This window comes from Macaca mulatta, chromosome 18 (assembly GCF_049350105.2).
Source record: "Macaca mulatta isolate MMU2019108-1 chromosome 18, T2T-MMU8v2.0, whole genome shotgun sequence".
In the NCBI taxonomy this organism is placed as follows: domain Eukaryota; kingdom Metazoa; phylum Chordata; class Mammalia; order Primates; family Cercopithecidae; genus Macaca; species Macaca mulatta.
Window position 1 is genome coordinate 44292446 of NC_133423.1, and position 21658 is coordinate 44314103.

The following is a 21658-nucleotide window of genomic DNA, read 5'->3' on the forward strand; positions in this document are numbered from 1 at the left end:
CAAGAGTTCACCCAGTGAAGGGTGAGGAGGTTGGGAGGAGATGGCATTTTAGCTGAGGAGGCAGAATGGGCAAGGCCAGGCTGGTGGGAGTTGGGCACACTGGTGACATCTTCCAGTTATTGGAAGGTCAAGAGAACCAGCAGGAGGCAGGCAGAAGGAGCAAAGGGGATGTGCCCTGGGCGCCCACAGTGAAAGCTGATTCACTGAGTCAGGAGCAAGGAAGAGGGAGACCTTAGTCTCAGCCAAGGTTTGGAAGCTAGGTGGCTACCATGGAAAGAGGGACTCAGTTGGCGGAAGTGAAGGGTGGCCATCCCCGTCCCTGCTCCCTGCATGCCCTGCCTTTCCTTTCTTCCAGAGAACTGTAGCATATTTGTTTATTCCTTCCCTCCTCCTTCTCCCCTCTGCTTCCCCTGCTGGCACAAACTCCCCAGAAAAGCTAAAAATTCCTCTCATTTGACCCAAATCAGAGGGTGGATGAGTTGGGCTTTATTACACACTGGTTAAAATGGGTCGTGTGGGAGAGGATGGGCTACGTTATAATTGTATCTTTGGTCACCTCCACCCACCCGGCCGAAAAAAATGGTGGAGCTGCCTCTATTTAGACACCGTTTTACAAAGGGGCTCTCCTCCTCCCTTCAACTGGTGTTTATTAGTCTTGAAAAATAAGACTGCCTGCCTGGGAAAGAGTGGGAGGAGGAAGAAGCCGGGGAAGGGTCGTGCCCTCCCACTGGCTGCCTGTAGGGAAGCTGCCTGGCGGGTAGCGGGGGATGGACCTTTGGGGACTGGGGACCAGGAGGTGGCTGGGGAGAGACTGGGGCGGGGGCTGTTTTCAAAGGAGCAGCAACAGCTCCCTCCGCGAAATTTTTCTTTATGATTCTTTAGCTCCTAAATTGTTCTATGGGATTAAGCGTACCATGTACTTGGAATTGAGTGTCAGGAAAGCTGAAAGGCAGGCTGTCGCTCTGGCTTTGAAAGAAATATCTTTGAAAAGGGTGTGGGGCCAGTAAATAAATCTCCAGTAGCAGTCAGTGTAGCCCTCTCCAGTGACAGCCCTCTCCAGGCCCTCCTGCCCCTCCCTCCAGGCGACCCCTGGCGATGGGTTGTGAGTCAGACACACCATGGGACATTTGAGAATTCTGGCATTTGAATGCTCCAGTGTGCCAGTGAGTTGTAGGTCTCAGGTGGGGAGGTTGCAGGCATTCTGTGTATGAGTTGTCTGCATACTTAGGAGGGTACCAGCCCAACCAGAAGCATGTGTGTGTGCTGGAGCCTTTTAGTTAACCCCTGCCTTCTGTTTGCAGATAGGAAGCTGGCGAATCAGTGTGGATTCTCCTGCTGTTCCCAACCCCCAGTAACCATGATGGGAGATATAGGGGAATTTTAAACCACAGATATTTACTATTTTGTTGGAGATACAAGATGACACACACAAAATCCAGGCAAAAAAAAAAAAAAAAAAAAAAAATGGACAAAGGCCAAAGAGTACATCCTGCTTCCCAAAGGAGTTGAGTTAGTTAATGTACATTAGTTAGCTGTTGCTGCATAACAAAATGCCCCAAAACCATAGCAGCTTAAAACAATAAATATCTCTCATCCACATGATTTTATACTCAGGAATCCAGGAGCCGCTTAGCTGGAAAGTTCTGGCTCAGGGATTCCCATGTGGTTGTAGTCCCAAAGGTGACTGGAGCTGCTTGATGGGGACAGAAGGACCTACTTCCAAGGTGGCTCACTCACATCCCTGGCAAGTTGGTGCTGGTTGTTGATGGGAGACCTCAGTCCCTCTTGATGCCTCTCCTTGGGCTGCTGAACTATCTCTCAACATGACAGTGGTTTCCCCCACGGTAAGAGTTCCCGGAGAAATCAAGGTGAAAGTGGCAACATCTCTTATAGCCTCGCCATGGCAGGCACATGCCATCGCCTTCCTGTATCAGGCACATACACCAGCCCTGATACAATGCCGGAGGGGACGCACAGGGCATGAATACCATGAGGTGAGGATCCTTGGGAGCCGTTCCAGAGGCTGGCTGCCACTCTCTGAAAAGTCACCTAGGTTAGAGGAGAAGGTATCAAGGAAGAAGTGAAACTGACTCACAAGGGATCTTAAAGACCCTGAGATGACAACAGAGGTGAGACCACAGGTGTTAGCAGCTCAAACGAACAGGCACCAATGCAGAAATGAGCATGGTGTGTTCAGAGGCAGTTCAGAGACCAGCTTTAAAGAGAGCCCAGGTCGGAGAGAACTGGGAAATTAGATTCAGAACAGACTGTGGGGGACCACAAAAGGCAGACTGAGATGGCAGGGTCCCACAAAGGGAATCATCAAAAGTCCTAGAGTAGAGAAATGACAGCATCCAAGTGGGGAAGCTCAGCCCCTTACTGGCTGGGCCCCTTGAGTGGGTCCAACCCTTTAAAGCTCATTGGCCGTATCCTTAAAACAAGGATAACAAATGAGTTACTATACGTGAAATAAGTGGTTAGCTGAAAGCAGTAAGATTTTCATTATTGTGATTATCATCATTTGCCACCATACTCTTGAAGCTCAGATGGTGCTGAAACAACATCACGGCTCTTCCTAGCACCTGTGTCCTTGGTGCTATATAGTAAATGCTGAACTAACAGATAACTGGAGTCATATATTCTTCCACCACTGGAGAACCCAGCTGTGATGCACAGCTTGCCTGTGTGTCCACAGGGACATTGCCATGCAGTAGACAGGTGCTGAGCAGAACATGGGCCATCTCTAATGTCCTGCAGTTGAATCCTACAGCACCTCATGGCAGCCAGAGGCTGTTTTCATCCGTTTCTCCCTTGAGCCTCACAGCCACCCATGAGATAGACAGCCAGTGTCATGAATTCCATTTTACAGACAGAAAAACTGAGACGGGTAGCTAAAGGCCCCAGAACAAATCAGCAGGCATCAGACATAACAAAAAAATGTCAAAGACAATTTGGAGGTCTGTAAAAGAAGGAAGAAAATATAAATCATTCAGCAGTTTTAATACAAATGGCTTTAAAATTCAAATACTATCAAAGAGTACATGTAGGAAAATAAATCTGCCTTCTACCCCTCACTGGCAGCCTTCCAACCAACAGTTTAATTCATGCATCTACAAACCAGTATGTACACATGGTCATCTTTTTCTTTCTAAACCTGGTACCATGCAGCATAGTGATAAATCTTAGACATAGTCCTCTATGTATCAGTATACAGATATGTGTCATTCAAGTCATTCTTTTTAATGGCTGCATAGTACTCCATGATGTATCTAGCAAGCCTCCATTGATGGATATACTGTTTACTTTCAATTGTTGGTTATAGAATCAATGTCACAGAGATAATCCTATATATAAGTTGAACATATGGCAGCAGTGAAATTGCAAGATATATGTCTATAAGGGTAATTGCTGAGTTATCAGAACTTTTTTATTTTTGGCCCATAGATGAAACTTGAAATCTATTTAATTTTTATGTCTTTAATGCAGAGTGATGGTAAGCATTTTTTATACACTTAAAAGTTATTTGTATTTATTTTTCTAGGATCTTCCTGTTCATGAGTTTTTGTTTTTGTTTTTGTTTTTGCTCCTGATTTGTTGACACAAGGTCTCTCTATATATAAAGGAAATTAACCCTTCATCATATGTTTCAAATATCTTCTTCAGTTTGTTTGTGTCTTGATTTTATTATGGAATTTTGGATGTACATAAATGTTTAAATCATTATGTAGTCAAATTTATCAAATCTTTTATGACTTCTGGGTTTTCTATCTTAGCAAAATATTTTTCCTTTGCAATTGTAAAACAGTTCCTCAATATTTACTTTTTTTAACTTTTAAAGCTTTGCTACATGTATCATTTGTTTTGGTGTAAGGAGTGAGGAAGGGATACAAGTTTTATTTTGTTTTGTTTTGTCTCCTACATGGTTGCCTAGTTGTTCTAATCTCATTTATTGAAAAATCCATTTTAAAATAAAAATTGAAATTCCACCTTTATTACATGCTAAATTCATACCTACATGAATTTATGTGAGTCTGTTTATGAACTGCCCATGACTTTATATTGATCTGTCTTCCTGTTAATGATCCAGTACCAAGTATTTTTATTTTTATGGCTTTCTAATGTGTTTTCATATCTGGTAGGGCTGGTCCCCCTACTCCTGTTACTCATCTGTTTCAAAAATTTCTTGGCTATTCCTAAATGCTTATTTTTCTAAATGAACTTCAGAATCAGCTTATCTAATTTCAGTAGAAATTCTGATATTTTTATTGGGATCATATTGCACTTATTAAATTATTTAGGGGAAATTGGCATCTTTACAGTATTGTGGCTCCCTGTCCAAGTACGAGGTGTATCTTTCCATTGATTTAAGTCTTAAGAAGTGCTTCAATCGTGTTTAAAACAGTCTCTGTATGGATCTTACACGTTTCTTAAGAACTTATTCCTAGGTGTTGTTTCTATTTTTGTTGCCAGGTCAATGGGGTCCCTAATGTATTTTTGAACTTGTCTGTTATTTGTATAGGAAAGTATCCAATCATATCATCCACAAATAATGACTTCTTTGCCAACTCTTTTTTTTTTTTCCTTTTTAAACTTATATTTCTTATTCAACATTTCTAGTCTTGAGACTTCAAATGGGAAGCCAACCATCGAAGTGTGAGGAAATTCCTGAGCCCATCCTAGCTCAGCAGCGGATCTGCCAGGTTTCCTCAGTCCACGGTGGGGATGGGGAGATTCTCCTGCCTTGAGAATATTTTCACTATAAATTTATGATAGTCTGGAAACCAAAAATCTCAGAGCAAGAGGACAAGCAGTAGTAGCTGAAGTGGGGACAAGTTGGGGTGGAGGGAGAGGGTAGTTACTCTATGAGGTGCTAAATTAGGTGAACTATTCCTCCTGTAGGTCAGGAAAGTCTAGTCCTTGGTGCTGGGCTCCTGTGACTGGGAGCAAATATCAGGAGAGTGAAGGTAGGCTCCTGTCTCCTAAGATTCTCACTAACCATAAAAAGGAGGGCTGGATTCCCAGGCTGCATTCAGAAGCAGGCACTTGTGATGCACCGTTGCACAGCTTTCCACGATGCCCTCCCTCCCCAGACAGCTGTGTAGCCCAGACACCTAGCTCTGACTTGCTGGCTTCCATATTCCTGATTGTAGCACCCAGCCCATACTTGGTTCTTTTTTTTCTTAGACTTCAGTCTTGCTCTGTCGTCCATGCTGGAGTGCAGTGGTGCAATCTCAGCTCACTGCAACCTCTGCCTCCTGGGTTCCAGCGATTCTCCTGCTTCAACCTTCCAAGTAGCTGGAATTACAGGCACCTGCCACACTCAGCCTGTGGCTAATTTTTGTATTTTTAGTAGAGATAGGATTTCACCATGTTGGCCAGGCTGGTCTTGAACTCCTGACTTTAAATGATCCTCCCACCTCAGCCTCCCAAAGTGCTGGGATTACTTTGGGAGGTGAGCCACCATGCCTGGCCCCACATTAGTTCTTTATTGGTTCCTACTTCTTTGTAATATTCTGCTGTGGGTTACTCTTTCCTGCCCAGTGAAGCCAGAAGCCCCTCTAAAGCAGGTATTTTGTATGGCCTCACACAGCATGAGGCCCAGTCAAGCACATGGTGGTGATCAATAACGTGTTAATTGACTGATATTCCATGAGTCAAACGCTCGGGACAAATGAGTTTCCATCTCACATCCTAATTGCCCTCTCTTTGGAAAGGGAACCAAACAGCCGTCAGTTTCTGCAATGGGCAAGGGAGGAAATGATAGCAGAGGAGAGACTGGGCTCAAGTATAAATAGGAAAAGGAAACGCTTGGGCTTTCTCGGTGCAATAAAAGTTCTGTATAATAATATTATAAGTAACTGTGCAATTAAGCCTGGAAATTGTAAGCTTCCAGTTTGTTCTTTCCCAGCCAAATGCCAGGCGGTTCTCGTGGTGGATGGCGTTTGCTTAGAAGAAAAGTGCAAGTTCTGAGGCAAATCTGAGGTTTGGCTTCCTTTGGAAAACACAGGCAGGGCCGGGATCTTTGAGGCCATCCGGCTGGACCTCGTCTCCAAATTGAGGTAGACAACAGCAGGGAGGCAGGAGTGTTTGTCGAGGGCTGAGGCATAACCAGGACATCTTACACCTGTGATGAGTCCTCGGCATGTGGCTCTGTCCTCTTTCCTCCTACAGCTGCCACCCCCCACAGCCGCCCCTCTCTGGCCAGATCCCACACGGAGGTCTGGGGTAGAGAAGGGCAGGGGAGTGGCCATGAATAATGCAGAGTGGCTCTATGGGTCAGGAGATACAGTCTCCTAACTGGTTCCCACCACCCTTTCCTCCCTGCTCCAGGACTGCTTCTTGCTGACACCTTCCTCAAATACAGTGCCAAGCAGATTCTTCTCCTATCCAGAACCTTCCCTGATTTCCTTCAAGGAAGGATTCCAATGCTCGTGAGGCCCCTGCCTCACCGTCCCACCCACGCCCAAGACTCCCACATGGTGGGCTGCGGTCTTCACTGCTCTGCTTCCCAGACTAGGCTGTCTCTAAACTCATTGAACTTCTATCTTTGAACCCAGCACCGCAAACTCCCTGGCATTCCTGTCTGATGTGCCATCCTCACTCAGCATCTGTGCCTTCCTTAGCACATGCTGATCCCTTTGCCAAAATGTTCTCCTTCCCCTGCCCCACATCCCTGGCTGCTTGGGGGCCTCACCTCCTTGGAGGATTCCCCTTCCTAGGCCCAGCAGAGTCCCCGCCCTCTGACCCTAGGCACCTCATCTGCCTCCATGAACCAGCACTTAGCACTCATTTTAGTCTTGTCTTTACTGTCTCTCCCACTCTTCTGTGGCTTCTTAAGACCAGGAGCTCCATGTCTTTCATCCGTGTTTCTCCAGCACTTAGCTAAATGGGTAAATACTGCAGCAGCTGAGAGAGACAGTTGCAGACTGCTTAGGAAACCCGGAATCTGACTGCTTAGGTTCAAACCTCAGCTCTACCTCAGTTTCCCTACTTGAAAAATGGAGTGACAATGACGACAGTAGCCACCTCATGGGGTTTTTGAGAGGATGAAATGAAAGAAATATAGATATAAATGTAAATGTAAATATAAATAATATAAAATATTTAGGATAGCGACTGGTACCTAACGGGCACCCAGAGTACATCTTAGTGACCAGTTTGATTCAGTCAAAGGTGAAGGAATCTCAGAATTGGTCCTTCCGTCACCTGTTTACTGTTTCTCTGTCCAGCATACCTGAAGTCACCATTATGGGAGAATGAGTTGTGTTCCTGTCTGTTCCCCCACCTGCACATACAGGGCCTGTGGGGTGTCTGTAATGAACCTGTGCACATTCTGCAGAAGCGGCCGCTCCCAACTCCATGACCATTCTTGGCCACTGTAGGGGCGGTGGGAAGGCAGACATGGAAGTTGCCTCCTCACTTTTCCTCTGGGGCAGGCGGAGGAGACATGTCAAGCACTTTTACCAACCTGTTGAGTTGTCATCACTCTAACCACTGTGGTCAAATAATAACCCCACCTTGACCTTGTAGAAAACCCATCATCTGAAAGTCCAACGTGTGTTCACACGTATTTTCCTGTGTAACTTGGCAGGGTCCCAGAGAGGCCTAAAGTGGAGGGGGTGGGAGGAGAAAGAGGGCAAAGTCAAGGTCGCAGGAAACCCAAAGGGAGGTGCAGCAGCCCCAAGACATCTGAAGCTGAGCTGTGCATGACGTCAGAATCCAAGGATCTATCCTGGAACCAAAATACTGAAATGGATTAGTGTGTGGGCAGCAAGGGACATTCACAACTGCCTAGTCTTATACAAAAGAAGAAACTGAAGCTCAAATAGGGACCCGGCTTCTTCGAGGTCACATCACTAAGCAGTTGCAGAGCAGAGCTAGGATTTTAACTATAATTCCTGCCCCAGAGGGTTTTGGCCTGCTCTCTGCTGACCACACACCTGGGTCCTTCCCAGCCTTTGTTCCTCATGCTCCCGGCCTTTCTCTGCTCCAACTATGGCCCCCTCACCTGGCATCTGCTTTCCTTTCTGCCCCGTGTAAAGTCCCCAGGGCCAGCAGCAATGGACTCAGCTTCCAGAGCCCTGCCCATAGCACTGGGAGCCCTTGGCACGTGGGTAGAAGAGGCGTGCAGACAGCACACTCAGAGGCTAGCCAGCTGTGCAGCAGCTTAATGCCTTCTAGAACAGACGCCAAAATATCCCCAGGAAGGGTCAAAATATGGTACCACTTAGCCCAGTTATCCACACACAACCTCTTCAATAACTAGCAAAATCTAAACCATTTCCACTCTACTAGAGGAGATGGCCCCTTTGGGCAGAAATGCTACAAAGAATGGTGCTCTCGTGGGTTGATGCGTGTCCCACCCTTCCACCACAGCCCCACCCTCCAGGGAGCCATCCAACACCAGCAGGGGACATCTCCTGTGAAGGCAGCCTGAGGCCATTGGGAGTATGAAACTCAGTAACGCGTGGCCTAGTGCTGTTTATGGGAGACAGGTGATTTATTTTATTATCTAAATTTTCAGTGGTTTAATAAGGTTTAATAAGCCTCCCAAGAAGTTTTCTGGCTCAGGAAATCGCCTGTAATAAACACAAGTAGTAAATCCTTTATTTTGAACATGAAAGAGGTGTGCAGCTTTTCTTAAAAGAAAACAAGTCTCCCCCGCTCCCCGCTAGTATATAAAGGATGAAAAAATAATTAAAGAACAACAGCTTGAAGGGGCACCATTTGATTTGCCTGCCCCAGACTTCCATGGCCAATCCGGCCAGGGTGCCAGCCATCTGCAGTGGCGCCCCTCTCCATTGGTGTGCCCTGCCAGCTCTTGACCCTGCAGTTGCACCCTAGCAAACTGGAACGAGCCCTCACTGTGTGACTGAGGCCAGGCAGCCCCATAGGGAACCCACTTTTTCTGTCTTTCCTGCAAGTCCCCTGCATGGTGCATTAGCAAAAGCAATGGCCTCAGGGACGATGCAGGCTCCACCACTGTCATCCCATCACCTTGCTTTGTGACCTTAGCCTCACTTCACTTTTGTCTCCTCATCTGTCAGATAGGCATAACTCCACCTGGCCTGCCACCAAGGAGGTGAAAGTGCTTTGAAAGGTAAAAGGCTTCAAGCCACCCTTGGATGAGGGGATGAGGGCAGTGGGCCTGGCACATCCACTTCAGACTCCCCCAGAGGCCTCAGGCAGCCTCTACATAGAAGAAGGGGGTCCTCTAGGTGTGACTGAGCAGCTCTGACACTCATGCACCCCCAGCCTCAATCCCACAGCCACTTCCATCCCCAAAGCCCAAGTGTGAGGCTTCCCCTCATTCTTCCTCATCGATCTGCCCATCCCTTGGGCTACCCTCTTAGGTACTCTTCAAGTCCAGCCTGGAGAAGCCCACCCTGGCTTTTGCCCTACTCTAAACCTCTGTGGTAATCTTAGACCTTGTTCTAATAAAATCAAACCAATGCTGGCGTAGAGGAGATGGAGTGAAGGTTGAAGAGGTGGCGATGATGTTGGGGCTAGAGGTCAACAGGGGACACAGCCTCATACTGGGGCAGAGACTAGGTGACCAGTCAGGAGGTTTGGGACCTCTGTCACTTAGCCGTTCTATGACCTTGAGCAAATCAATTCACCAGCAGGAGCTTAGGTTTCTCATCAGCAAAATGGGCAAAATAATTCCTTGTATACACAGGGATCCTAGGAAAACATATGAAGAAAAATGTCTGTGAACAAGCTTTCCTGAAAGTAAAGCTCAACAGGCATGTGACATTGTTAACCCAGGGGGTTTCAGCAGAGAACCATGAAGTAGAGACTTGAGTGACCGGTTGCAGAAAAAAACACTCAGACCCCTAGGTGTAGGGGCAGAGAAAATCCGTCTATGACTGGGATGAGAACCCAGGGGTGCCTGCTTCCTGGGTCTGGCTTCTTCTGGGCCATCACTTCTCTTGACAAGGGAGTTGGACATTGCAGGGAAAGAGGAGGGGGTGCACAATTGTGTGAGGTGGGAAGAGCCTGCATTCCAGCTGTAAGGGAACACCTGAATGGCCATTGCCCTTAGCAGGGGAAGAAAGCTCAGAGCAGATTGCACAAAACCCCTGAGGGGCTGAGTAGGCCAGGCTCAGCTGGGGACTGCAGGCTCCAGGCATGTCCTGGCAGGGTGGCAGAGCAGGTGGGGCCAGCTTCACCCAGTGTGGGCTCTCTGCCTGGGGTGCTTATGGCGGGCAGGGCACAGGCTAAAAGTTGAAGTAGCCCTGCCCAGCCTCCCAGCCCACATGTCTGGTTCCAACCTCTGGGACAGCCAAAGCCCAGGGGCATTCCAGGGCCAAGGGGTGTGACCGCCTTGCTTGGGGAAACTGCCAAGGGTTGGGTGGGTGCACCCAGCGGAGATCTAGGGCTGGCCAGCTCCTTGGGCCAAGTCTCCCACCCTTTACCCTGCCCTAACCCACCACCCCTTTGTGGATTTCAGTGCCTACAGACCACCGGGAGTAAAGACCTGCTCAAAGAACGCAGGTAGCTGCTGCCCAACCTCATTTCCAGATCTGGAGAGGAAATCCACATCCCTTGTCACCCCGTGCAACACACCTCCCACCCCCACCACAGCCACTACTTCCACCAGGTGGCTGTGAAGCTCCAGGCCTGGGCATGGGAGGAGCTGGAGGCTGGAGACTGGGTGGGGACAGCTTCCGGGATAGTGGGATTCGGTTGGCTGGGGCCAGCTTGCCCGGGGGATTTGGCAGATGGAACCACCATCCTGAGCCCAGATTTGCTGAGCTGAGCAGGATTCAGGGAGGTGCCGGACTTGTGGATCATAGCAATAGAATTGCACCAACAGTTCTATTCTTGAAAGGCAAGAAAGCAATGGGACTCAAGCAGAAATCCAGTTCCCACCCTGCTGTTTTCTAGCTGCGTGACTTGGAGCAGGTCACTTAGCCTCTCTGATTTCCATAACAGGGACCATAATACCAGCAGAAGAATGAAATGAATTAATATAAGCACCTTATGAATGATAGGGCTCTGTTCAAGTGTCAGGTGTCCCCACAGCAGAGGGCTGGGGCCATCCCACTGCCTTTTGTGATTTCAAAGCTATCCCCTTTGTTTATGTGAACCAATCTCATTCATTCAGTGTCTACCATGTTCCTACTTGCTGGCATCCTGGGAGTAATACACAAATACAAGAAATAGACCCTGCCTTGAGGCCGGTCATCTCACTGGGGGAATGGGACTTCCTAATAACCAAAGAACTTCAGGCTGACTCATTCCACTCACATACCACTCAGTGAGATCCATGCAATTACTTCCCCATTTCCCAGATAAGGAAACTGAGGCAGCAGAAGTATATAATTTGCCTAACACCAGCACTTCATGTTCCTAGTAAAACTAAGATTAGAACACGAGTCCTTTACTAGCCAGGCAGCCTTGCACCTAGTTGGAGCCACTGTGGTCTAACAGAGGAGGCACAGGCTTGGGCATTAACCCGTTTACGCAGGAGGTTGAGAATTTTTTTGTGAAAAATCAGACCTTGGCGATGTCCTTGAGCAGCTGGCTATACATAACTCCCACAAGCTTAGCGTTCCAATAATGGAACACTAGGCATAAATGGGTTAAAACATCCTAGTTCTAATTCTAGCTCTGACACTGATTTGCCGTGTGGCCTGGGGCATGGTCTTCATTCTGTGCCTAATTTTCTCATCTGTAAAATGGACGTAAAATTTGTACCAGCCTTGCCAAGCTCTTTGGGTTAGAAGTACCTGAGACAAGGAGGTATGAAAACACCTTGGAACATGGTGACGCCCTGGACACATGCCAGGGGAGAGCCCTGGGAACCTGTAAGGACCCTTCTCAGAAAGTGTCTTCAATAGTGTAGATCTCTGCAAAACTGTGCAGAACACAAATTGGTTTCTGATATGGCCCCATCCCTGCGAAAACATCCATAAGGGTGTCTGCATCCTTCCTGGACTTCACAATTGCTAGCATTGGTTGAGCACTGACTAGGTATCAGGAGGCAATTTGTATGCGTTACCTCATTTGATCCTCATAGCAACTCATCCCCGTTGTACAGATGAGGAAACCGAGCTCAAGGAGGGTAATTACCAAGTCCCACGGGTCATGGGTGGTGAAGCGAGGATGTCAACCCAGGCTATCTGAGAGCAGGGACCTCACCCTCAACCTCCTCAGTCAACTCCAGGCACAGTGTCGGCGCCAGCTGAGAACAATGTGTTTGATCCCACTTGGGGAATCCAGGTTAAGCCTATTTTCAGAAGGGATTTAAAGCTTTCCAGATCCATTCCGGATCCAAATGATGCAGAGCATGTTCTTCCTGCCCCCTCTGCCCAACGAAATTCTTTCTACTCTTCACAGCTCAGACAAGGCCCCTGTTCCTAGAAGCCTTCCTTGACCCCCAGCCCACAGGGATCCTATGCCTTTCTGCCCATACCACTCATTTGCACTCGGTACTGAGCCCCTCCTTCCTCCTTAGTCACCTGGCAAGCTTGGGTTTCAGCCCTCTCTGCTCATCCCTCTAGCCTGGCTCTGATTAAACCCCTAGACTAAGAGTCAACCTCCAAGGAGAAGGGTCCAAATCCCCCCACCCTTGGATTTTACTTTGCAGGGGGCAGCATGGTGAAGGGGAACAAATATGAGCTTTGGCAACAAACTCAGCTGGGTTCAAATCCTGGCTCAGACACTGGCTGGCTGGGTAGCAATGGGCAAGCTACCTGCCCTCTCCATACTTGTTTCTTTATCTGTAAATTGGAGATGCTGATAAAAGTCTATATCTTTCAGAGTTGTGTTGCTTGAGAAAGGATTAGAGGTGTGATGACTGACATGTGACAAGTGGCATTCAATAAATGGTAGCTATTATTGCAAAAGCTCACTAGCTTGCTGACCTCTTGGTAGGGAGAGAGGGGAGCACAGTCTGTCTCTGAGAGGATAGATGCTCTCATTTTACAGTTGAACAAACTGAAGTCCAGAGTGGGAAGTGCCACTTTTTCAGACAGGGTTGCTTGGACCTACCTGGGTTCTAGAACCTTCCACTGAAGGCAGAGGCTCAGGGGAAGTTCTCTGGAATAGTGGCCACATCTAAGAAGGTTTCAACTCCGCTGCATTCTTCTTTAACCTCTTTCTTCCATTTCTGAGCTCCTCATCTCCTCTTCCCATCTTTCCCCTTTATTTTTATCTGTGTTTTTTTCTAGCTCCTTCCTACCAAAGGTTCATAGTTCACATCAAGCCTCTTCTAGCTGTTGAGTGTTTTGTTTTGTTTCTTGTGTGTGTCTGTGTGTGTGTATTGAATTTTTTTTCCCTGCATGTTATTCTTGGAGACAGAACTGCCTTAGCTTAGATGATGGGAGGCAAACGGATGGAAGGCATGGGGGCAGGGGCATGACATCCCCTTTGGGACACTGCTGTCTACTGGCCCACCAGGGCCTGGGAATCTTAGGGTCACCAGGGAAGCTCCCAGCATGCAGGGTGGGGACACTTCTTCCCGAAAAGACAATGAAACAGCAAGTGGCAGCCCTTACCTCCTGGCCGCAGCGTACCCCTCCCACTCCCTGCCTCTGAGGTTAGTCTCCTGCCTGGAAAAACAGCCTTGAGCTACCATGGTTACATCTGTTTCTCCAGAAATGGAACAAAGGTCACAAACCAAGGCACAGTGAGAAGTCACTGCTGGGCAAACCAGCCTTCAGGTCCAGGGTCACGGAGTGGGTTCCCTCCCCATCGTCAGACCCACTTTGCACTTCTGGATCCTCATGGTCATGATGTGTGTTATCAGATTTCTCATGACCATCCTATCACAGGATGAGAAATAGAAGTCCAGAGAAGTGGAGGGGCCTCCCAGAGTCACACAGCTGTGGTTTCCTGATTCTGAATCTCAGGTAGACATTGCTCCCAAAGCACAGAAGATCCGCACTTAGCGTAGGACAACCACATGCCATTTCTCAAAGTGCTCGGACGGTTATCACAGTGGGACACTGATCACCAACACGTGGTCTAACGGGTTCCAGCTCTTCTATTTTAAAAGGCAGAGTAAAGCTTAAGGAATGGTGGGAATTTTCCCTGAAAAGCATTTTAAAACATTTTCATCTCTAAAGGAATAAGCCGTTAGCAAGCAAGAAAACTTGGCTCTCGATAGAGAACTAATTTCCTGGGGTTTTACTGACTTTGGCTTTTTACTCAACAGTGGAAGGGTCGTTTCATTTACACACAGTCTTTTCAGATGAGAAGGCCCCTTTGAGGGTCAGGACCCTGTTACCTACAGGGTGGCTTTGTGAGAATTAGAAAAAGGTGTCACTTCCTCAATACGTTTACTTTCATCTTTCAAAACATTGTTGTAATACACGCATTTTGTTAAACTGAGACATTTAACTGCCATCTGCCAGAAAATTATGATAAATATCAAAAATCTATAATGTCTGTGAAATAGTGCCCCTGGATTATTATCTACTACTGCATAATAACACAAAAATGTAGTGGCTTAAAATGAGAATAAACATTTATTGCCTCATAGTTTCTGTGGATCAGGAATTTGGGAGATACTCAGCTGAGCAGTCCTGGTTCAGTGTCTTTCATGAGGTTGCAATCAAGATGTCAGCCAGGGCTGCTGTCATCAGGCCTGACTGGGGCTGAAGGATCCACTCTCAAGGTGGCTCACCCATTCAACTAGCGAGTTGGCATTGGCTGTTGGCAGAAGGGCTCAATCCTCTGCCTTGGGGACCTCTCCCTAGGGCTGCTTGAGCATCCTCACAACATGGCAGCTAAGGACAGCCCTTGCCATAGACCTTCCACCAACTTTGTGTCAGGACTGTGCTAAGCATTTAATGATATGATCTGCCCTTGAGCAGCTTACAATCTAGCAGAGACACCAATCATTACAGTTCAAGGTAGAGTCAAATAAATGACAAGAATCAGGAGACCAAAGGCTGGAGAGATGGAGCCTCTGAATTGAGGGATGGGGAAAGGGTTGTCTAAGTGAGACCTTGAAGTGTGGATGGGATGTGGACCCCCAGAAGTGTGAGATGCTGTATTCTCCAGTCAAGAGTTCAGCATGAACAAAGGCATGGCAGCTGAGAACAGGGTGTATGTTTGGGGATTGGAGAGTAGGGAGTCCAAAGGTACATTTGGGGCACATTGGAGGGGAGCATTGTGGCCACTCAGTCCATCCAGGTGACCACCCACTCTCGGCTGTGCTCAGAAAGTGGGATGGGAAAGGCTCATTGAGCCACAGCTCTGTCTTCTCCTCTCCCCTTCTCTTCTTACCCCCGGCAGAGCTTTGCCAAAACCACCACCAAAACTTACACAGAGTAGTGGAGGCTGTCTAGGGACCGAGCAAGGGAGAGGACCCCTCCCCAACCCTATGAGAAAGGCAGTAGCCTGGGTCTGGGGTGGTCTCCACATTCCAGCCCCTGAGGCTGGCCAAGCCTGCCTGGAGGGCTCCAGTCTGCCCTCCCTGCCCTTGACTGCTTGGCTGTCCCTGGAGGGCAGGGCTACCCAAAACCTTCCCTCCCTCCTCCACAAAGGCATCCCTAAGCACCTCTGAACCTGCAGTCTGGGTCACTCATTAGGCGTTAGCAGAGACTACTGGCCTTTCTTGGTTACTTTTGTGATCAGAGGCAGGAGCTGCAGTTGGCTGTGGTTGGGAGCATGACCTGAGGAGCCAGACGCAGGCTCAGGTCTCTGTGCCCTCACTCATCCTCTGTGCATCAACTCTTAGTGGCTTCATTTTCCTCATCTGTAAAATGGGAATGATGATAACAATAGGAGCTAAATGCTTTATTGTGAGGACTGAGTAAGCCTAAGGGCAGATGACAGTCCTGACTTCTCTTTGGGAAACCTGCTGTTTAGGGAGAGGATTTGACCTGAAGACAGAAGGTGCTGGCTTGGCCTGCCCTATCCTCCCAGTTCATTTCATGGGTCCTGAGTATCTGAAGCAAAGAGCTTGGGGCCAAGGATGTGGGACAGGTATCTGATGGGTTCCCCTTGCTCATTGCACAGATGCTCATACCACACCTGACTCGAGCATCCAATACTAAATGTAGCTCAGACTTGAGGCCTCCCCTCTGATCCAGGCCTCCAGGGGCTGCTTGCTGGCCCCCAGCCCAGCTGCCCAAAGGCAGCCCCCTTGGGGCATGGCAGCCCCAAAGGAGCCTGCCGGCCTGCAGCCACGCAGGCAGCCGTGGTTTCCTAAGTCCTCTGCATTCCCTTGGGTGCCCACCACTACAGTGGGGAGCCAGGGAAAGGAGGAAGTCACTAGGAGCTTCTCTCCTCCTCTGGATGTAGGAGGTGGCCTCAGAGCTCTCTCTGCAGCACAGCCCATTGAAGCCTCAGCCTGGGGACACCCTCCCTGGTCAGAGAGAAGGAGGGGTGTCCATCAGCTAATTCTACACAGGCCCTCAAGGGATCTGAGTGGATATGGTGCATCTGAGCCCCCAGAGAAATGCAGAAGTGGAATGGTTTGTCAACAGACAAGAACCATGTTCAACGGGGTCACTCAGAACAGAACCTGGCCCTTCAGACCAAGGGCAGCTTGGTGGGGCTGCCCACTTTGTGCCACTGTTCCCACAGCCTGGTACACTGTTCTCCACATCCTCCCATGCTGGATCCTTCTCCTCTTCTGGGTCTCTGCTCAAATGATACTTCCTCAAGGAAGCCTTCCCTGTTGACCCTGGGTAAAGCGCTCCCCTCCTCTCCTCCCTTACAGCTCTGTGGTAGATAGCTGGATGAGAGATGGAGAGAAGCGAGGAGATTGATTAGTGGCTTTAGGTTGTTTCCTGTCATTTGCTTTTCTTCAACTTTTTCTTTTGAGATACTTATTTCAGCTACAGTTGTAAGAGATGACACAGAGACATCTCATGTACCCTTTATGCAGTTTTCTCCAATGGTAACATCTTGCAAAACCATAGTACAATATCAACCAGGATATGAACACCGATAGAATCAATACACAGAGCATTTCCATCACCACAAGTATCTCTCTTGTTGCCCTTTTGTAGCCACACCCACTTCCCTCCCACCACCACCACCACCTCCTTAGTCCCTGGCAACCCTCATCTGTTCTCCATTTCTGTAACTTTATTATCTCAAGAATGTTATAGAAATGGAATCATGCCATATCTAACCCATTGGGATTGGCTTTTTTCACTCAGCGTAACTCCCTGGAGATTCATCAAGGCTGTTGTACATATTGAGAATTGATTCCTTTTTATTGCTGAATAGTATTCCATGGCATGGACATACCACGATGTTTAGCCACACACCTTTGAAGGATGTCTAGGTTATTTCCAGTTACTCACTATCATGCATAAAGTGGCCATGAACATTTGTGTGTGAGTTTTTTGTAGACATAAGATTTCATTTCTCTGGGGTATATGCTCAATAATTCAATTGCTGGGTCATATGGCAGTTGCATATTTAGTTTTTTAAGATCTGCCAAATCATTTTCTAGAATAGCTGTACCATTCTACCTTCCCACCAGCAATATATGAGTGATCCTTTTCTCCACATCCTCACCAGCATTTGGTGTTGTCAGTATTTTTTTATTTTAGCCACTATCCTATGTATGTAGTGATATCTTATGATAGTTTTAATTTGAATTTCCCTAATCACTCATGATATTGAACATCTTTTCAGATAAGATGGCTCATCTGCATCTGTATACTCTGTTTGGTGAATCTTGCTGTACATTTTTATCACAGTTGTTATATCCCTCTAAGCTCTGTTAGAGCAAAGGCCTTCTTGATTTGTTCTCTGTGCATCCCCAGAGTCCAGTACAGAGCCTGGCATGGGGAGACTACCCAATAATATTTAGAGAATGAATGAATGGACTGCCAGGGTCTCTGGCCCTTTTAAAGATGAGAAGGTAGGAAAGCAGTGAGGCCTTAGCTCTGGGAAGCCTCCTGAGCACCTGGCCTGTGAAATTGCTTAGGGAAGACCTGGGCTGCCCCGTGGTAGAGGAGAAGGTGAGGGCAGGGGAGGGGCACCCAGCATCCTCCATGCCTGCCACCTCCCCAGTGCCTCCAGGTCACACTCACACTTTATGAGCCAGCACTTCTCACTCCTCCCCTCCCACTGCCTCTGCCTTCCCAGGGCAGAAACATCCAGAAGATAAATGCGTAAGGATCTCCAGAGCTTTTCCCACTGGGGCATGGGGCTTTAGGATTTGTTTTCCTTTTTGTTTTCTCCCCACTTTATTTGTACCAAGATAAGGGCCAGGGCTTTGTTAGGATTTATCTAGATGGGCCATGTTGAAGCTTTGCTGTAAGTGGAAGAGCCCTGTCAAGCTTGTCCGACCCACCTTATTTTATTGTTGTTGTTGTTCTGTTTTGTTGTTTTGTTTTAGGCTTTTAGCAGCCTGAAGCCATAGTTTTTAGTTTCTGTCTCTAGTGATAAGCGGAAAAGAGGGATGAGGAAGGGGCTTTACTGGCCCAATCAGAAACAGAAACTAACAACCCATGAATGTTTTCTCTCCTTGGATGCCCCTACCTTCCCTGGCAGATGCCGCATTTTGTCCCGGTTGACTATGTTCACCTAGGCTGTGAGCTGTGCTTCCTAAAGGAAGGGATGCCAGTTGTCCTCTGTCATGCCCTGCTTTCTCCTGGTGGCTGCTACTGGCCATACTTTACATATAACATATATAATGATAAGGTGTCTCAGAAGATGCTTCTCACCACAGGGGTTGATATTTTCATGAGGCTAACAGAATATAGACATGAAAAATTAACTAACAATGTACTAGAATTTATATTTATATTGCATTATATTTATATTGAATATTGCATTTATATTTGTATTGAATTTAAATATAGGTGAAATCTCTCTCAGATATACACATATAGGAAGTTAGTGTTTTTTTTTAAAAAAAGATCAAGATTTACAAATGGAAGGAAACTTCAACTACAATGAACGAGTAAGGTCAGGAAGCAAAACATACCACAGAGCCCCCATTCACTTGCTGAAAATGGGCCACGAAATTTGTTTTAAGCTTCCTAGTAGCCAGTGCAAAGTGTAAGTCTGTTACAGAGTCAGAGGATTTGTGAGACAAATCAGAGCATCTTCTCAGCAGAAGCACTGTGGTCCTTGCCCCACAGAGGTGGGTCCTGTTCCTGTAGCCAAGGCAACAGCTGGGTTCATGTGGCTTTTCATCCTGCAGTTGTATTCTGCAACTGCATGTTGGCAAAGTGGAAATCAGTAAAACCAAGCCTGAGAGAAGCCTTGCAGCCTTTAGTGAGTAGCTGACACCAGCTGCCCAGTGAGAAGCCTAACTCCAAGAGTCTTAGGGGTCCAGAGAAAAGCCCCAGCCTGTAAGCCAGGCTGTGAATTGCAGGTGAGATTTGGCAAAGCTGAGAGGTAGGAGGACTGGCCTCGCAGTGGAAAGGGAGCCCTTATGCCAAGAAAGTGGCTCAGAGTCCTAGAGCTGAGACCCCTCCTGGGGCCACGCTCACTAACCCAGTCTTCTCTGTGTGTCTCTGCAGGGCTCTGGCTGAGAACATGGCCAATGACATTGATGAGCTCATTGGCATTCCCTTCCCCAACCACAGCAGTGAAGTCCTGTGCAGCCTCAATGAGCAGCGGCACGATGGCCTGCTGTGTGACGTGCTCCTGGTGGTGCAGGAGCAGGAGTATCGGACCCACCGCTCTGTCCTGGCTGCCTGCAGCAAGTACTTCAAGAAGCTCTTCACAGCTGGCACCCTAGCCAGCCAGCCCTACGTCTACGAGATCGACTTTGTCCAGCCTGAGGCTCTGGCCGCTATCCTGGAGTTCGCCTACACCTCCACACTCACCATCACTGCCGGCAACGTCAAGCACATCCTCAATGCAGCCAGGATGCTGGAGATCCAGTGCATTGTGAACGTGTGCCTGGAGATCATGGAGCCTGGGGGGGATGGAGGGGAGGAGGACGACAAGGAGGATGACGATGATGACGAAGATGATGATGATGAGGAGGACGAAGAAGAGGAGGAGGAGGAGGAAGAGGAGGATGACGATGATGACACGGAGGACTTTGCTGACCAAGAAAACTTGCCTGACCCCCAGGACATCAGCTGCCACCAAAGCCCTTCCAAGACGGACCATCTCACAGAGAAGGCCTATTCAGACACCCCCAGGGACTTCCCTGACTCCTTTCAGGCTGGCAGTCCTGGCCATCTGGGGGTGATCCGGGACTTTTCCATCGAATCTCTGCTGAGGGAGAACCTGTACCCCAAGGCCAACATCCCCGACAGGAGACCCTCCTTGTCTCCATTCGCCCCGGACTTCTTCCCACACCTCTGGCCAGGGGACTTTGGTGCCTTTGCCCAGCTGCCTGAGCAGCCCATGGACAGTGGGCCACTGGATCTGGTCATCAAGAATCGGAAGATCAAGGAGGAGGAGAAGGACGAGCTGCCCCCACCCCCACCGCCACCCTTCCCTAATGACTTCTTCAAGGACATGTTCCCTGACCTGCCGGGGGGCCCTCTGGGACCCATCAAGGCGGAGAACGACTACGGTGCCTATCTCAACTTCCTGAGTGCCACCCACCTGGGAGGCCTCTTCCCACCCTGGCCCCTGGTGGAAGAGCGCAAGCTGAAGCCCAAGGCCTCTCAGCAGTGCCCCATCTGCCACAAAGTCATCATGGGGGCCGGGAAGCTGCCGCGGCACATGAGGACCCATACCGGGGAGAAGCCATACATGTGCACCATCTGCGAGGTCCGCTTCACCAGGTGCGCATGGCAGCCCTCGGGTGCGGGGGACGGGGCCAGAGGCCATGGGGACAGCAGAGTTGGGCAGAGAGGCTGGGGATGGAGACAGAGACCCAGATGGATCCCAGACACATGCAGGCTTGCGGCTAGCAGGGGTGCTAAGCATCACCTGGTGCTGTGACTTTCAAACCCTTTTTAGGGGCTGCAGTATTTTCTCAGATAAAATATTAGGTGGAAGCCCATGACATAGAGCAGGTAAGAGCGGGCTGTTCTGGCTGGGAGGGAAGTGGGGCACCTCAAGCACCTTGGTTGCTTGGCTTCCTCTTCTCCTTCCAGCCATAAACTTGTGGAACCCAGTTTGAATGGATGGCACTCCCCGGATGGAGTGCCGCCCCTTCGTTTGATTTGGAGAAGCAGCCACTCACCTTTATTAAGCCTGCTCTGCATGCCAGGGGCCATCCTAGGCACCTTAAATACACTCTTGCCACAGCCAGGCCCTGGAAAGATGGGGAGACATGGTTGGCTTTGTTTACGACACATCTCCCAGTGGCTAGCTGACCTGTGCAGCTGGAAAATAGCAGAGCTGGGACTGGAATCCCAGTCTCTGTGTAACAGCAAAGTCTGTGACCAGTAGACTGCAGAGATGCTTGTAGGTTCTTTCAGTCATTTTGGGGTCAGACCTAAAGGCTGGGCCTCTTTTTATGTTCTCCTATTTGCCTTTCCATTTGAGGAAGGGGGGCAACTTTATGCTGTTATAAAACTTGAAATTTGAAATCAATACATTATAAACCTTTCATCTTTCATAGACTCCGTCCCTTTCAGCAAACGTATGTTATATGCCTACTCTGTACAGCAATTTTCGCAGTCAAAACTGATTGGCGGGTTGATGTGGGGTCAGATCTGCCCGCTGCCAGCTTTAGATAGGCCTCACTTTTGGAAAATATGGCCCGTTGGTGCTATCTGTGGTTCCTGGTGCGAGGCTGATCTTCTCAGCCATGTCC

The 21658-nt window shown here is 48.5% G+C and overlaps 1 protein-coding gene across 17 annotated transcripts in view; it reads left to right on the forward strand.

Annotated features, from left to right (window-relative positions):
* Nucleotides 1–21658, forward strand: part of ZBTB7C (zinc finger and BTB domain containing 7C) — a 384618-nt gene that overhangs the window by 350151 nt on the left and 12809 nt on the right. For all 17 annotated transcript variants that reach the window (XM_077975042.1, XM_077975035.1, XM_077975038.1 and 14 more), the window contains one exon: nucleotides 19452–20678. In XM_077975042.1, the coding sequence (XP_077831168.1) occupies nucleotides 19468–20678 (1211 nt within the window). In that variant the 5' untranslated portion in view covers nucleotides 19452–19467. The remainder of the gene's footprint in view (nucleotides 1–19451; nucleotides 20679–21658) is intronic.